We start from the raw sequence: 13,107 nt of genomic DNA on the forward strand, positions 1-13,107 counted from the left end.
TGAAAGCAACTGTATAAAATTGGTGTCAATTTAAAATATCTTTGGTAGAATTCTCCACTGAAACCATATGAATCCAGAAATTTGTTTTTCAAGTGCTTTGTAATGATAAATTCAGCTTATTTGATGGCTATAGGTCTATTCAGATTTTCTACCTTTAAATTTATATTTAGGTTTATTTATTTTTGAGATGGAGTCTTGGTCTGTCTCCCAGGCTGGAATGCAATGGCATGATCTTAGCTCACCACAACCTATGCCTCTGGGGTTCAGGGGATTCTCCTGTCTCAATCTCCAGAATAGCTGGGATTACAGGCACATGTCACCACAACAGGTTAATTTTTGTATTTTTAGTAGAGACAGGGTTTCACCATGTTGTCCAGGCTGGTCTAAACAACTGACCTCAAGTGATCTGCCCACCTTGGCCTCCTAAAGTGCTGGGATTACAGGCATGAGCCACCACACCCAGCCCAGATAGTGTATGTTTATTTTAGTTGAATTTTAGTTATTTATGGTTTCTGAAGGACTGGTTCATCCTTCTCACTTGTCACATTTATGAATACAAGTTTTTAATATTTGCTTATTATATTTTTAATTGCTGCAAGTTCTGTCATAATATCATGTATCTCATCGGTATCTCCTTTCTTGTCCTCATCAGTCTTGCTAAAAGCTTACAAATTTCACTGCTTTTATTAAAGAACACGCTTTTTGTTTTACAGACTTTTCCTCTGTCGCTTTCCTATTTTCAAGTTCACAGATTGTTGGTGTAGGTCTTTATTACTTCCTTCCACTTGCTTGTGGTTTGGTTTTTCTATTCTTTTCTGGCTTCTTGGTTGGGAACTTACTTGAGAACTTCTTTTCATTTCAAATATAAGCATTTAAGGCCATAAATTTCCAGCTCTGCACTGCTTTAGCTTCATCCCACATACTTTACTATGTTGTGCTTTCATTTTCATCTAGTTTTTGCTTTGAGACTTCTTCTTTGATTCATAGATTACCTAAGAGATACGTTGTTTAATTTTCCTGTTGTTTTTCTACTACTAATTTCTACTTGATTTCATTATGGTCAGAGAAAATATTGTATATGATTACAGTTCCTTCAGATGCATTAAGGTTTGTGTTATGGTTCAATATATGGTCTACCTTTGTGAATAGTTGTATAGGCACTTGGGGAAAAAAGTGTTCTACTGTTATTAAGTAGAGTTCAATATAAATTAATTAGATCATGTTAGCTGATTGTATTGTTCAGACCTTCTAAATTCTTGCTTATTTTGTTTAATAACCCTATCAGTTGCTGAGAGTGGGTCCCCAACTGCAATTGTAAATTTATTCATTTCTTTTTTCTGCTCTATCAGTTATTGCTTCATGTGTTTTGAGGCTCTGCTGTCTGGTGTATGAACATTTAGGATCATTATGTCTTCCTGGTGAGTTGAACATTTTATCAGTACATAATGTCTTGCTCTGTCTCTAGTAAATTTCTTTACTCCCTACTTCATCAGACATTAATATAGCTACCCCTGCCTTTATTTTTTAAATTACTGTTTGCATGATATATTATTTTCCATCCTTTTACTTTCAGCGTACCTCTTATTGATTTTCAAGTGAGTTTCTTATAAGCAGCATATAGTTGGGTTATTTTTTTTTAATGCACTTTTTCTTTGGATTGGTTTATTGAGGCTATTTACATTTAAAGTAATTATTGATGTTAGCCTTTAAGTCTGACATTTTATTATTTGCTTTCTGTTTTTTCCTTTGGCTCTTGGTCCTCTGTTTCTCTCTTCTTTCTGTCCTGTGGCTTACTTGAACACTTTTTAGGACTCCATTTTTATTTATTTATATTTTGGTTGTATCTCTTTCTATAGTTTTCATAGTGGTTGCCATTAATATTATAATGATATATGTATGTGACTTATGGCAGACAATTTACTGGTATCAGCATTTAACATCCCTACTTTCAAATATCACAGTTTTTAGCATCAGATGATTATAATTTGTTTCAGTCATCAAATATGATTTACAAAGCTAATGAAGAAAATGATAATGTAATGATTAATTTTACGTGTCAACTTGACTGGGTCACTGGATGTTCAGATATTTGGTTACACATTATTCTGGGTATTTCTTCCTGCCTGACTGCCTTCCACCTGTGACATTATTTTTTTTTCCCTGCCTTCAGACTCAAATTGAAACATTAGCTCCTCTTGGGTCTTGAGTCAGCCAGCCCTCAGGCTAGAACTACACCATCAAATCTTCTGAATCTCATGTTTTTTGAACTTAGGCTAGAATGACACCATTGGCTGTCCTGAGTCTCCAGATATCCTACAGATCTTGAAAATTAGAGGCCTCCATAATTGTGTGAGCTAATTCCTTTCTCCTACAGGTTCTGCTTCTCTGGAGAACCCTACTACAGGTAGTTTATTATGTACCATATTTCTGTTCTTTCCATTGTTCTTTCTTCTTTCCTTCTCAAAGCTCCAAGATTCATTCTTTTATCATTTCCTTTCTAGTTGAAAAATTTCTTTTAGCCAATATTTAAGGATACACCTGTTAATGATAGATTATGCTGCCTAGTACAAACCCCATCTCATGTGATGATATTTAATTTCAGGCAGTATGAAGTGACTTTCCCCAGAGCTGCATCTAGATTTGGGGTGGGTTGAGGAGGGTACTTACAGGCTTACATGGTTCCAGGGCTCAGGTAGGAGTGTTTATGGCCCGGCTGTCACTTCTGCACATGGACATCTGCTGAGGCATGTTTATTTCTGTCTGATATTTAGTAATTAGTTCATGCAGGAACTGTGAGGTATTTCTGTGCTGTGTTACATGTAAAACACTATCCTGCCACTGTCCCAGTCCAACAGAAAAGACCATGTCCCTGTGGTTCTCAGGTTCTACCAGCAGCTTCGGTACTCCCTAAGCCCACAGGAAATCATAAGACTGCCTCAGCTCCACCTGCCCACCCTTGCTAGGGGCCAGGAACACCGGGGTCTTACTGTCTTTGTGGACCGTTCTGTGAGACAGAAACTCACAACTACTTTTTCTGGAAGCCAAGACCCATCTGTGGTTTCTGTTATTTCCACTTACCCCTTGGAACTGGATGGGGAAAGCATTAGGGATCTTTAATATGCAAACTAAGTTACCTCAGCTCTTTTTGCTTCCCCTTTGAGTCTCTCTTCCACAGCCCAGAGTATTCATAAAACATTTGGCTAGGGAGACAGTGCTGAGAAAAGGATTTTGCTGCTACTTATCATAAGTCCCTTGCTCACTTTGGTACATTGATTACACACACACACATACACACACACAGCAGACTGGTTTCAGGTACACTCTAAGAATCTTCCTGTTGTTCTAAAGCTCAGATCTAAAAGTTCTATAAATACCCTGAATACTAAATTTGGCAGAAGACTTCCAGTGGCTAGGGGTCAGCCACCTTTTATTAGTAGAAACATGTCTCAACCATCACCCTGTGGACCCAATTCCCATCCATGCCAACTCCAACACAATAAAACCAACCCAGAAGAGGGGAAGTCACCTCTTAAATTAACAGTTCTTGGGAAGAATATCTACAACACATATTTTTCTCCACAGGGGTGAAATGGGCTTCGATTTTCTTCCCTGTGTTTGTTTTCTGGGACTGTTGTAACAAAGTACCACAAACTAAGTGGCTTACACAACAGAAATTTATCATCTTATAGTTCTAGAGGCTAGAAGTAAAAAAAAAAAATCAATGTGTTACTTGGGTTGGTTCCTTCTGAGGGCTGTGAGGGAAGGATCTATTCCAGGACTCTCTCCTTGGCTTGTAGATGGCTGTCTTCTCCCTGTATCTCTTCTCACATCATCTTCCCTCTCTGTGCGTATCTGTCTGTGTCCAAATTTCTGTTTTTTTTTTTTTTTTTTTTTGTAAGGATATCAGTCACATAGGATTACAGCCCACCTTAATGATTTCATTCCTCTGTAAAGACCCTTGCTCTAAATAAGGTCATATTCTGAGGTACTGGGGGTTAGAATTCCAATATATCTTTTTTTTTTTTATTTTGTGGAGAAACACAATTCAACACTTAATACTCTTTGAAGCCAAGTGATGGGCAAAAAAGGAAGACCGGCATTTTGTTTCCTGTTTAAGTGCCTGCTTTGTCAGTGAGCTTGCCAGCCTCCCCTGTGCTACCTAAGCAGGAAAGAAAGCCCCCCACAATCCACTCCACCTGTACTTGCCTAGGCCCCAGCAGTTCCAGGTTTTCAAGAGGAATGTTCATTCTCAGATGGATTCTGACCTCAATCCCCAAGCATTGATGAACATGAGAACAGAGGACACAATCTTGTCAGGACTACCATAGTACAGAAGAAAGAGGCACATACAGTCAAGGAATGAAGGCTTTTGCTAACAACTATGAGCAAGCTGGAAGATGCAGCTATCTCACAAGGGACTCTCAATGCCTAAGGGACCACCTGGGGTATCCCTTCATCCACAGGGTCTGTTAGGAGGATGTATGAGCCACAGAGACAGCCAAAATAGTAGTCAGCAATTAAGAACAGCGTTGCCACCTTGCAGAGGCTGTAAGGTAAGGTAAACCTCTGCCTTTTCATCCTTCTGTTTTCCCACCACTAGGCTGAAGAGCAGGCTGAGGCAGGGGTAGGGTAGAAGCTCATGTGCCCAGCCCTCCGCTCTAAGTTCTAGAGTCCATCTAGACAAATCTTAATTTGGCAATAAAATGTTGTTTTTATAAATAGAGTTGAATCTTCTAAATCAAGGAATCTTTCTGAATATACAAAAGTGAAAAGCTATGAGTTGAGAGAGTGTTAAGAGAGCTGCTACCCAGCGAAACACAAATTTGATAGATCAAAAGTGAGGAAAGTGACCAAAAAAAATGAAATGATGTCAGGCTTGAACCTCATTAAGTGGAGACTCTAAATAGTAGATAGTGTACACATGCACACATGATGGCACTAGGTATATTCTGCTTTAGTTCCTGCTGTTTCACTTAGCATTATATCATGGACAATTTCTCCTATCACAAGATATTCTTCAGAAATATAATTTTTAATGACTATGGTATTCATAGATATTTACACTCTAACAGATGCAATTCAAACTTTTACTCAGGCTATTTGTGCTCTAACTTAGGTATCAGTTTTGAACCTAACACTAAATATATATATATATATATATATATATAATGTATAATATTATTAATTAATAATATATATTATTATATACAATATAATATATAATATTTTTCTCTACAGGGGTGAAGTGGGCTTCGATTTGTTATATATTATATATTATTGATGAATAATATAATATTATACATTATATATATATATATATATATATATTTTTTTTTTTTTTTTTTTACTTTTTTGAGATGGAGTCTTGCTCTGTTGCCCACGTTGGAGTGAAGTGGCACAATCTCCACTCAATGCAACCTCCACCTCCTGGGTTCAAACAATTTTCCTGCCTCAGCCTCCTGAGTAGCTGGGATTACAGGTGTGTGCCACCATGCCTGGCTAATTTTTGTAATTTTAGTAGATACGGGGTTTCACCATGTTGCCCAGGCTGGTCTTGAACTCCTGGCCTCAAGCGATCCACCTGCCTCGGCCTCCCAAAGTGCTGAGATTACAGGCGTGAGTCACTGTGCCTGGCTGTAACACTAACTACATTTTTAATATATAACTATAGGTAAATCAATACACCTTGGAATAATTATAATTATCATAATAAATAGAAAATGGAAAAATAATTTTCTACTATTATAAGTGTGTATTTTATATCCTGTAAGCCCCTTTACTTTCTTTCACAGCATGTTAAATATTGACTGAAGAAAACAATTTAATGACATTAAATCATCAACAGAGTAAAAAGTAGTTAGATTTGGCTTGAAATACAAAAATTATTTATTTACAGCACACCAAGAACCATGTAACAGCACTGAGTGAAATTTCAACAAATGTTTTCTCTGTATCATCTCACTTCAAGCTGGGGCCTCATTACAGAACAAACCCTTGCTAGAGCAGGATTTGGAGCTCTTCCCCCACATTTGGGAGGAGGCTTATCTTGGCCTCCCACCTCAACCCTTGGGAGGAAGCCCGCCTTTTGTAGAAATCTTCATCATAGATAACGATACATTTCACATTTTTCTTTAACTCTGTCACAGTGAAGATACCCAATGACCAGCAATGTAGAGGAGGAGGGGCTGCCCAAGAACAACATAAAGGATGTGAAAGATTGTTTAGAATTCAGGGCAGAGGCAGAAATGCAAAAATTCCTGAGCTTCTGCCTCTATCCAGCCCACAAGGAAAGGGTGAGAGGCAAGTGAAAGTGATAGATGATGGTGCTGGATTTCAGAGGGAAGCCTTGTTGGTTTTGGCAATGCCTGTTCCTATTGTTAGAACACCCAGCACACTGCTGGCAACTCTCTAAAAGAATATGACAAGTTTAACATGCAAAATTAATGCTCTTCTCCTGCATCATAGGATGTTATAAATAAAGCCGTAGCTTTTTATACACTATCAAATGGTATGCCACCCAATAGAAAGAAGATAAAGGAAACCCAAGAAAGCTAATTTTAAGAGAGGGGAAAAATGACATCACTGATGCATTTTAAACACATTTCAAAATACATTCAGAAGTGTTCACACATTGTGGGGATACAGGAAGTCTCTGGCCCCATATACAAATTGCGCGCGTGTGTGTACATGTGTGTGTGCCAGTGTATGTCAGTGGGTGTAACAAATATTTCAAGACGTGACAAACAGTTCATGGATTTTACCTGTAGGAGAAAGAGTACATGTTATCATGGTGGCCCAGTTTTAAGGTAAAAATTAAGTCTTGTTCTAAATCCTTCATTTTCCAGACCAGGACCATCTCTCCCCACGGCACATGGAACCCGGGACCCTGCCTCCTACCTGTGCTGCTGTTGCTGCTGGGGCTGGCCTGGGCGGGCGGTGGGGGCTGCCCATCACTCAGCTGCTTCACTCGTTTGCGGTGGGATTTGCCGTTGGAATGCACCTGAGCCTGGGCTGCAGAGTTCAGCTGGATGTTGCACACCTCACAGAAGGAGAAAAGAATTTTCTTTTTCTCTTTGCTCAACTGGTCCTCAGGCCTGTCGTTCTTTATCCCCTTTTCTTCAAAGCCCCGTAGAAAATTTGCCATATTCATGATTCCATCTTCAAGATGGTTGTCAGGGCTTAAGGAGTACCTCATGCCTAAAAATCAAAACAAGTACAAGTGCTTCTGAAATTATATAACCCTTCTTATTTTCCAGTATGATTACAATTCATCTTTAATGGTTTGTTTAAGTTAAAAGTTGCCCAGCTACCCAGTGGTTACTCCTAGAAAAATAATCATCAGAAGTACCTAAGTAAGCGAGTATGGTCTTTCAGCGTGAGTTCCTTGTGCCTGGTGGTTTTGGAACAGAAGTTCCTTTCGCCTGGAGCCCTTTTACCCCATCCTTGCTCGTCTTCCCATCACCTCCCACCCTCTTTACTCTTTTAACTTCCCATCCATGAGATCTCCGCTGGCAAATTACCTTCTACATGAAACCCTTTCTGACCCTGGACACAAGGCAAGATCTGGTTATATGCTCACATCGTGCTATGTGACACCTATCAGAGTATGCATTTCTTAGGTAATTGTGCACTTACTTGGCTTATGTCTGTCTCCCCATTAGAGTATAAGCTCTATGAGGACAGTCACTTCATCTCTGGATATCCCTTAGGCCTACAACTGCACCTTTTACATAATAGGCATTCAAATTTTATTGAAGGAAGGAATAAATGATGGTATGAATCTGGGATTGTGAAAATGTTCATGTGCAGACACAAAAGTATACACAATCAGCATACACCTGGGCATATACAAACAGATACATGCCTTAACTGCAGGGGAGGTAACAAAGAACAAAACACCGTATGTCTGCAACTTACATTGGGCTGTGTTCTAAACGTCCCTTGATAAGTCAGCCGACAGGAATTTGGACATATTTTCTTATCCTTGTAGTGAAACAAGTTGTTTTTCGGTTTCCAGGTTAGCCCATTAACATCAATTTAGTATTTGATGGAGTTGAAATGTAGAACATCTGAAATACAGAATAATATAAAATTTTAGTAAACTGGTAATTGAAAAAGAATAAAATAGAATAAGACACAATTTTGTATATTTTTAAGTATTGTTATTTTCTTCATTTGTTTAGATAAAAGTACAGAGGTAGATTACAGACTAAGGGAAGATTCAAAAAGGATTTTCAAAACTTTGAGACCCTTGGTTGATGAAGATTGTCTTGACATTTTTTTTTCAGTGACATTTTATGTAATTTTTCATTTTAGTTAATACCAGGAATACCAGCATTTTCAAAATTATCGGTGGGATTATGACAATGTTTTGGTTTACAATTTGAATAAATAAAAAGACACTTCCCAAAAAGAAAGGGGAGGGGAATTTGGCAAAAATTAAGGGAAAAGGGTATGTGTGAGGAAGAATGGCTGAGGTGGCAGTGCTGTGCCATAAGAGATGAAGAGTTTATATGAAGGAAGGATCGTGGCTTGTAAGGGACTTCTGCTTATAGAACAAACAAAGCAAGGCATTGGCTTTCAACAGTCCTTTTGATCCAAGTTTTCTCAGAGCTCTAAGAAAAGGAATGAACTACTAGAGACAAGTCCATATTTGGAGTGTTCACAAGCAGGATGTTTAAAATTCAGAAAAGGCATAACCATAAAACCAGATATTGATTCTAATGTACAGTATGCCAAAAAATCTCCTTGTACATACCCATACATCCAATTGTGAAGGTTGTTCGAACACTTAATTTCGATATGCAAAATCTACTTGTCCCTTTTAATTCTTTAACCTGATAATGCCATTTTAAGGAACTCTCTTACACAAAATTTTCCAAGTCAATCTATTCCTTTTAGCTCCGGCCTTAAAGTCTGCTCAAACTATGCAGAAATCAGGTTTAAGAAGTTCCTGTAGCTAAGCTACAGAAAATAATTCAGCTATAATTGAAATGGGGTTTGAACTGCACATAAATATTTTTCTTTTATTCCTTAAACCTAAGATATTATGTTATCACAAAGTCACTTTTCTCATACAACTTAAGAAAATATCAGTGCTGTATTAGTTATGTTCAAATATCTATATCTTCTCTTAAAATATTAAAACACATAATAAGAATGAGTTGAAATAAGTAAGTGATTTTTAAAATGAGTTCATTACTAACATTTTGCCCTGTCTAGAAAACTAATCCACTGTGAAACATAAGAAAAGCCAGTAACGTTTAACCTTGCAGAACGAGGCCAGGCACCATCGTACTCAATCATTGAAACCTAAGTTTATATTTCAACCCAAGCAAGCAAGATCCTTGACTCAGCGGAGAACTGTTGACACTTTCATCTGACAATTTAACCTTGGAGGTGCCCAGGCTTGTCCATATTGCAAACTAATACATGGTATTTCACAGACGCGAGACATACATCATAATGTTCCTACGACTCTTTTGTTTGCATTATCTTATAAAAAATAAAGCCATGTTACCTGTGCTTTTATGATTGTCATTTATCCTGGAAAGTATTCTACTTTTGATTTATTTAAATATACATATTTTAAGTAGGAAGAAAGAAATCTTTCATATAAAATAAATGGCTCTTCTAGAATTCTGTAACCTTTCAGAGTACCAGCATCTTTCATAACCTTTCAACTGTATTTCAACTCTCCAAGAGTTACTCTCACAAGTGATCTCCCAAACCTCCAACATCGCATTCATGGGCCACTCTAGAAAAGATCCAATGCCTGGGGGTGGGGTATGCATTCTGTTCACCAAATTCCAATTTATTAGTCCTAGTTCTGCCTTCACACTTCCTTCTCTCTCAGGGGAAAAATAAGGTCAGCTTCTGTTAATAGCCACTTGCAACCAAAGTATATTTAGCTGCAGAGGTCTTGGGGAAAAGACCTAGAGGTGGCAGAGAGGCAAGCTATCAGAGTCTCAGCATCCACTTTTGGCCTGAGATGATATAATTTCTAGGCTTATAATATGTGTGAATGTGATAACATTTATAATGTCAGCTTTCTCGCTAAGGGGAAAGTAACAGTGAGTTTAAATGGAAGAAGAGAGAAAAATCTCACTTTCTATTTTAAAGTTTTTCATCAGACTATCTTAATTACATGTTTCACTTGAGTGGGAGAGAAGGACCTTCGGGGGTGTCTGATTTTAAACAGAGCAGTGGGCAGCACTGTGCTTTGGACTGCCAGGAATGACTGTAAGAAAAGTCAGGAAAACTGAACCAAAAATTCTATGCTTTTTTTGTATTATTTCACCAGATTAGATGACCAACAGCTTAACATTTGTAAGAGAATAAGATATTTTAGTGCAAGCAAAAGAATGAGAAAAGGTTGGTTCTTGAGTTGCTGCTTTTGGAGAAAAGAGCTGATGAATTCAAACTGGACAGTCAGGGAATATCCAAAGGAGTGATTTTAAATCACTAGGAGGCAATCCATCAGGAAATTTTCCAATGTTACAACTTTCCCTAGGATTTTCCCTGACCTGCATTGTTATCCAATTGTTTTCTATAATTACTTGAAAAAATATATATGACACTGATCTGGGGGTAAAGACATCTTTGTTGCACATGTACAGTAAAACAATCTTTGACTCAGAGTGGCCTCATCAGATGGAGAACAAGTTAAGAGACTGCCTCCCCTTCTATGTAAGTGTGAAAAGGCTCATTCTCCAACTCAAGTCAATCAGTTTTATCCACTTCCCATTAATTCCTTAACCCCTAACAACTTGGCTTGCAACTCCTTTCCACAGGTAGTGCTTGTCTTTGCAAAGTCACTATAAACACTTCTAATTGCCAAATCCAAGATGGCCGTTTCCTTACTCCCCACTTTCCCTGATGTCCTCGTGATGCTCCCTCGCCAGGGTCTCTTCCCACCTCTGCATTCCTGAGGCATCGTGTTCACAAAGTTAGCACAACACACAATTCTTATATTATTCGTTTAATTATTTATATAGTTTTATGACATGTATATGGTTTTACTTATTCACTCGCTCATTTCAGTATATTGTTACAGACTAGGTAGGCAGAGGGCAGGACGCCAGGGAGAAAACAGTGAACGTGGTCAAGGAGATGTCTGAGAGGACCAAACAATCCAATGAGAAATACAGAGGAGAAAACAATAAAGTTACAACAAAGAACAATAAATTCTTTGGAAAGGTATACATTTTCTTCCCTTGCTAGATTTTAAGCTCCTTGAGTATAAAAACTATGTTTTATTCATCTTTGTATCCTCAGCATCTAAGATTGTGTTTTGTATAAAATAGGCACTTAATCAATGTTGGCTGAATAAATGAACGCGCTGTATTTGTGTGGGAGGGTGTGAGGTGAGCGGGGTGGGAGGTCAGTGTGATGTGTGTGTATATGTGTTTTATGTGTTTGTGGTCTGTGGTATATGTGATGTGTAGTGTGTAGGGTGTGTGTGGTATGTGCTGGGGTGTATAGGTGTGGAGTGTGTGTGATATGTGTGTGGTCTGTGTATGGTATTATGTGAGTGTGATGTGTATGAGTGTGGTGTGCATGGCGTATGAAGTATGTGTGGTATGTGTGGGGGATGTATGGGGAGTGTAGGAGGTATATGGGTGTAGTGGGGGGAGTGTGTGGTATATGTAGTGTGTGTAGTATGTGTGTGGTATGGGCGTGGGGTGTATGCGTATGTAGCATTGGTGGTGAACACAATAATGACGGTCAGTGTTTTCTTTCTTTTTTTTTGTTTTGAGACAGAGTCTCACTGTGTCACCCAGGCTGGAATGCAGTGGTGCCACCTTGGCTCACTGCAACCTCCACCTCCTGGGTTCAAGCGATTCTCCTGCCTCAGCCTCCTGAGCAGCTGGGACTACAGGCACACACCACCACATCCAGCTAATTTTTGTATTTTTAGTAGAGACAGGGTTCCACAATGTTGGCCAGGATGGTCTCGATCTCCTGACCTTGTGATCCACCTGCTTTGGCTTCCCAAAGTGCTGGGATTACAGGCATGAGCCACTGCACCCAGCCAAGGTCAATGTTTTCTAATTATTTTAGCTTGTATGTGGGCTAGGCACACAGCTGTTTGCATTCTAAGATTAGGAATGGTAATAACGGTGTGCTCCCCAAGGAAAAAGCATCATCACTCATCTGCAAACTAAAATCTCAACTGTTTAGGACAGTCTTTCATCCTGTAATTAAAAATAAGGCTTAAAGTTCAAATTCTGACAAAACATGGGTATACTGCGTCAGCATCCATGTGACATTAGCTCTTTCCTGCAACCAACTTTCTCAGGCAATGGAACACGGGGTATTGTGGGAAAGTTTGGGGAATACTTTGTGAAAGTTAAAACATGTAGATGGAGAAGATATAGGGCTCTGGCATTGCTTTTTACCCATTTAACTATGTTGAAATGCCGGTACTGCCTCCTGAACTTCTACGCATAGGGAGGCAAAAAGTTGAGTTCTGAGTACCAGACTACAAACAATTTCTTTCCCCAAAATACAGTTTCGGAGAAAACTAAGAGAATGTTCAGAGAAAACTAGAGAATGTTCATTTCACTGAATGTTTTGGTATATTTCATAATAGGATTCAGATATGAGAGGCTGTATTTGATCCAATTCAACTAATCATTTATTAAACACTGATTATAGACAATACGCTATACTTGGCCCTATGGTTAAAGAAATGTATAAAATTAAGAACCTTAAAAAATAAAAAGCTTGTGATACACTAGAAGAGGCTATCCTTCTGCTACTTGTTGTTTAGGAGAGTGACTATGGAGAACTCTCTGCATAACAGTCCCCAAAATACTTTGAACTTTTTACATTTGAATGAAATTATTGCTTAGTAATTGATTTCACTGGACAGTTTTTTGGTCTCATTTTTTCCCCAAGTACTTACTGGCACTTTGTTGAGTACTAGTGAAATAGATTTTAATTGGGGTGCTCTGGTCTAGTGTGAATCCCAAGAGATTGGGATTATTTGACATCAATGGATGAGTCAGAAAAACTGACATTTAAATGTTCCTAGCAGTTTGTTTCCCTTGTGGAAAAATTTGGAACTCAGCTTTGGAGGTGCACTACTTCTTTATTTTGGAA

The 13,107-nt window shown here is 38.4% G+C and overlaps 1 protein-coding gene across 9 annotated transcripts in view; it reads right to left on the reverse strand.

Moving 5' to 3' along the window:
• ZNF385B (zinc finger protein 385B) overlaps positions 1-13,107 on the reverse strand; it is a 423,448-nt gene that overhangs the window by 322,498 nt on the left and 87,843 nt on the right. For all 9 annotated transcript variants that reach the window (XR_012421291.1, XR_012421290.1, XM_045367331.2 and 6 more), the window contains exons 2-3: positions 7,918-8,069; positions 6,898-7,197 (exon numbers count right to left, since the gene is read on the reverse strand). Coding sequence is in view for 7 of the 9 variants with exons in the window: in XM_074009543.1 (XP_073865644.1) it covers positions 6,898-7,195 (298 nt within the window). In the remaining 2 variants the exon portion in view is untranslated. The remainder of the gene's footprint in view (positions 1-6,897; positions 7,198-7,917; positions 8,070-13,107) is intronic.

The sequence above is a fragment of the Macaca fascicularis genome, chromosome 12, assembly GCF_037993035.2.
Source record: "Macaca fascicularis isolate 582-1 chromosome 12, T2T-MFA8v1.1".
Classification (NCBI taxonomy): domain Eukaryota; kingdom Metazoa; phylum Chordata; class Mammalia; order Primates; family Cercopithecidae; genus Macaca; species Macaca fascicularis.